Source organism: Chenopodium quinoa, unplaced genomic scaffold, assembly GCF_001683475.1.
Source record: "Chenopodium quinoa cultivar QQ74 unplaced genomic scaffold, ASM168347v1, whole genome shotgun sequence".
In the NCBI taxonomy this organism is placed as follows: Eukaryota; Viridiplantae; Streptophyta; class Magnoliopsida; order Caryophyllales; family Amaranthaceae; genus Chenopodium; species Chenopodium quinoa.
Genome location: NW_018745454.1, coordinates 564623 through 569787, shown reverse-complemented (window position 1 = coordinate 569787; position 5165 = coordinate 564623). Strand labels below are relative to the sequence as shown.

General features: G+C 37.8%; 1 protein-coding gene across 1 annotated transcript; it reads left to right on the top strand.

The window, feature by feature from the left end:
* Positions 1–4947, top strand: LOC110713895. Its single transcript, XM_021892333.1, has 5 exons — positions 1–244; positions 1388–2482; positions 2937–3810; positions 3913–3979; positions 4453–4947. The coding sequence occupies exons 2-4, from the start codon at positions 1514–1516 to the stop codon at positions 3921–3923; spliced, it is 1854 nt and encodes a 617-aa protein (XP_021748025.1). The 5' UTR covers positions 1–244; positions 1388–1513; the 3' UTR covers positions 3924–3979; positions 4453–4947.
* Positions 4948–5165: the final 218 nt, after the last annotated feature.

The following is a 5165-nucleotide window of genomic DNA, read 5'->3' as shown; positions in this document are numbered from 1 at the left end:
CATTCGAATTAAATCTTTTTGCCCCAAACAAAGACAAAAATTATTAATCACTATTTTCACTCATTCATTTCAGCTCCTCTCTCTCTCTCCTCTTTCTCTCTCTTCAAACCCAGTAGATTTTCCGACTAGAACCTCTAAAACCCAGAAAAATCAAGGGGAAATCATCAATTTCAACTTCTTGAACTATCAATTTATCCATTTTGTCAGCTGGATTTGTGAAAATCGAAACATTCAATCATTTCAGGTGAACCCCATTTTCATTTTTTTTTTCTTCTGGGATTTTAATTTTTCATTTTTCGTAATTTGTATGATTTACGACAGTTTTCTATTGAAATGGTTCATGAAAGTTTCTGGGTATGAGTGAATTTGTATGCCCTAGTTTTACTGTCTCTCAATTATGCTCACATTTGATGTGTTATTCTTATAGTTCTTTATTAATTGGACAGTTTATATTGCTTTGTTTTGTCGTTGACTGCCAAATGGGTTAGATATTTTGATGAAACTGTGTAGATTTGTGTCGTTAAATTGATATTTATCGATACTTTGGGCAAAATAATGCTGCAATTTTTGTTATTTTATTGATATAGATTAATTAGGGTTAGTGATGAACTAAACTGATTATTGGACCGCAATTGATGAAGCTGCTATTTGAACTCATTATATATCAATCCCAGAAAGAAAAGGGAAATGATTTCACTTTATGAACACATAAGCTGTAAGTTGGTGATAATAATTTAAACTATTAGTATCTGGATGCTATGGCCATTGGCTTTTTGCTCGTATCGTGATGCTATTACTGCCTAAGTATGTTGCTCTCGTGCAGTCGTGCTTATATTTGGTTTATCGAGGTTTACCCTTTTTACGAGTCCTGCATGAGTGGTTTTGCACCCTTGGGTGTGAAGCCAAGTTGGAATTGCTACAAATTTGGTTGTATGAACAGTTTATGAAGGTTTAAATGTTGATCGACATTATTCAATCCAGGTAGTAAATGGCAGGTTAAAATTATCAGTCTAATATACGAAGTATAAAATTATAAACTATCTCTACTCAAGGATATTCTACTTGATATATTCTCCTAAAACTGATTTATCAGTCTATGTGTGTTGTAGCACAAAAGAGTGTTGGCTTACTAGGGAAAATTATCTTTCATGTCATATTTTTCTTCCAGTAAATTCTTGCCTTTTCTTTAGTCCTAGCTAGAAGTACGAGTTTGTTGATAGTAGCAACTAGCTAGTGATACTTCTTGGTGTTTATTGAAGTTGCTATGAGTGCGATTACTGTGATATGATGAGCTCAACAAGTTTGGAGGACTTTTATAAATCAAAGAAGAACGGGTATTATATTTCTGTTTTCTAAGCACATTGACAAATTTTCTTTCCATGCACAGGGGAGGACTGTTTTGCATTTTCAGCTTGATGCTTAGCCAGTACCTATAACCTTGCAGCCTTCAAGTTATAGGGTCGTAACTTCATGAAGAGTTAGCCTGGATATTCATTGAAGAACCGAGAACAGTATGGATAAAGTACCTCAGGAATGCCCTTACCCAGGATGCTTTTTCTGTGTAATGAAGGAGGGAAACCCAAGTAAGCGTAGAGCTAGCATTCATAAATTTTTCAGAGAACTTCCTTCACAGGATGATGATGGTCAGGTTCTTCCCATCAGTGGCCTTTGGAACACTGCCATGGCACATCCAAATGACCCTGAGTTCATTGAATTGGGAATATTTGAATGCATGTCGGCTCTTATATGGAAAGGCCTAAAGAATCGTCGTTGGCTTTCTCATGACCAAAATATATACATTCCTTACTATGCTGCCCATATAATTGGTTCGTACACTATGAATATGGAGGAATTTGCTGAAACTTCTGTTCATGCTGGAGTAATCCCTCCATTAGTAGAACTTCTAAGAGGTAGGCTGACTTGGGTTGAACAGAGGGTAGCAGTTCGGGCTCTTGGACACTTGGCCACTTATGCTAGTACTTTTCCTGCCATAGCAAGTCATGGTGAAATTCTTGAGCTATCTATTCAACTGGCGATGAGCTGCTTAGAAATTGTCTACACACATTTTTATCAGTATGTTGACAGAAGACTTAGTTATCATTGCGATTTGCTAACACGTGGCATGGGAGGAGTGGAAATGGAGTCTAGGAAGGCAGAGGAATGGGCAAGTCAACTGCAATGCTGGTCCCTTCAGCTAATAAACTGCTTTGCATTTAAACCTGAGTTCCTTCCTACTATATGCAAGCCTGAGTTCCTCTCAAAGCTGCCAGGTATGTGGGGTGGACTTGTAAATGAAAACTCTCCTGCGGGCATTGGTTTGTTGCGGACAATTTGTCATCATAAACTTGGCCGGGGACCTGTTGCTAACTGTCCGGGAGTTATTGAAGCACTGTGCAATATTGCTCGCTCCTCAGATGATTGGCAATATATGGCTGTTGATTGTCTTCTTTGGTTGCTCCAGGATACAAGTACTTGTCACAAGGTAATTCTCTGAGCTGAATCTTTATAGGGATCTTCATTATAATTGTGAACTTTAGAGAGCCTAGCCAGTGAGAAGTATCCCTTGTGAAAGTTTTGAATACCAACTGTGTTTAGACATGTTTATTAGATTTACAAGTATGTATGAACTTTCTAATATAAATCATGTTGTGCCACTTGGAGACCCTCTGAGGCTTATAATCTGTAATATTTTTTTGCAAAAACCTTCTTGAAGATAATTTAACTGAGGGAAATACATCAGCTATCTTAATTAAATAGTATTTCAATAAAAAAAATTATGTACTTCGTTTATAATTTTTTATTGGTCGATAAAGAAAGCATAATTTTGTCTGTGGCATGATGCTACTTTCCTTTTCTGAACCTTTCCGAGAATAATTCATTTAAGTTTCAAATACATTATTCGTTTGTGTATAAATGCTTCTCATTCTGATCTGCAGGTTTTTGAGAAGGCAGTGCCTGCTTTACTGGATCTATCAGAGATATCAGCGCTTGGGGATCACAAAAAATTGGGAGACTCCATTGTTAATGTTCTTCCGGAATGTGTTGTCAATTTCACATCAGCAGCTGGTCGTAACTCTCTGAGTGACCACATAAAAGAACAAATTGAGGAGGTTCTGAGTGCCAGGCAAAGATTGAAGTCAGAGAAGAACATGCCCAAAGAGGACTTGCATATAAAACAGGCAGCTGGCTTGGTGGTCAAGCTTGAGGGGAATTCACAATTCTCTGCTGGAAACATAGCTGGGGCTGCAGCTAAATATTCGGAGGCTTTGTCATTATGTCCGATGAGATCTAAGAAAGAGAGAGTTGTCTTATATAGTAATCGCGCTCAATGCCATCTGCTCTTGCAGCAACCCCTGGCTGCTATAAGCGATGCTACACGTGCTCTTTGTCTACATAATCCTGTCAATCGTCATGCTAAAAGCCTTTGGAGAAGAGCTCAGGCTTATGACATGCTTGGGTTCGCTAAAGAGAGCTTATTAGATGCCATTTTATTCATCAATGAATGCTGTCAGTCAAATGATCCTGACCTTTCATTGAGGCAAAATAAAGTTCCCGACTATGCTGAGCGTTTAGTTAAAAAGCAAATGCGTGCAGCTTGGTTATTTAGGGAAGCAGCTATGAAGCATGGAGGGGTTCATGGGGAGGCTGGTGCTGGTGACAATTCTGGTCAAGAGACTGATGATTCTGAATGGGAAACGGCCAGTGAAAGTGATGTAGGAGATGAAGATAACCATGAAATTGAAAGAGAAGATCGTGACTGGAACAAAGATAAAAAACGAAAAAACAAGTACAATAAACCTTCTATTAAAGGTAATACAATATACAAGTATTTATTTTGAGTTCTCCATAGCTCGTTGACCAAGTATTATGTGTTATTATTGGTATTAATTATAAAAGATGCTGATTGTGCAGAGCTGAGCTGATGGCTAGTGCAAGCACCGTAGTGCAGAACGCTCTCTCTAGTTTTTGTGGGACTCAGGTAGGATCTACGTTGATCTTAAGCATTGTGTATGAGTGAAAGGGAGTTCTGCTGCTAGTAGTGTAAAATATAAGGTTTAAGGAAAAGTATTAAGCTGCTTCAAGAGACACATCTTTTCTTCTATATCCTGCTTAGTTTCTAACTTGCCGACTTGCACTCCCTAATTTATTCAAGTGACAGCTGAGATAGGTTGCAACAATTCAATGATCTAGATACATATGATTGTAGTTATAGAACTGGATACATAAATATGTAGTCAAAACTGGGGTGTTGAGAAGTGGTGCCTCTAAACTAGCAAAGAGCTCTAAAGGTCTAGTTTGAGCATACATATTTATATTAAAAAACGAACAGATAAAAATCTAAAATAAATTTCACAGTTTTAATAGTCTTGATTCATGTATTTATGTCAATTGTGTTGATCAATATTCTTTTTTTCTATGTTCCTCTGAATTTTCTCGCCATTTTTCTTGCAGGCACTGAGAATGTAATAACAACCCTGCTTGAAGAATTTGGTTAAGCATTGAGATGATTGAATCTGTTTCCTTATATGGTGCAAGTGTCACTGTAAAAGAAAATCTATCCTTCATCGTATTCAATTTCGAACATCAGCAGCCTTTTCTGCAGCTGCAGGCTGTGGAATTTGAAGGTGCAAAATAGGACCTACTCGAGTCACTGTATTTAGAAGATGTAAAACATGTGTCATATCTACAATTTTTCTTCCCCCTTTTTCCAGATTTTTAGACAGTTTTGCTCCTTCTAACAGTAAAACCAAGAATGGAGCATTTGTGTGAAGAACATCTAGACTGAAGCGATTGTGTTGCTCTCAAAATGAGCTCTTTTATCTCCCCCCTACCCCCCCCCCCTCTTTTTTTTCCTATGTTTTTGTAGTGGTGTAACAGAATATTGTATATAGAGTCTTGGTTGGGTGTGTGTTTTGCTTTACATTGCTAAAGTCATTTTGTTTTCCAGCATTGGTTTTATTTACTGTCTGCTATATCTTGTTGAGCTACCTTGAACCAGTGATTTGTTAGAAGTACTCGTGTCGAGGATGTGGTGTAGCCCGACTGTTTGAGTGGTGCTCACTTTGGCACCTAGGCACACCTCTTACCTACTTTTTATGTGGGGGACCTGGGCAGCTGATATTTGTTTATGAAGAATGGAAAATAAAGAGCTACAAAAACATTGT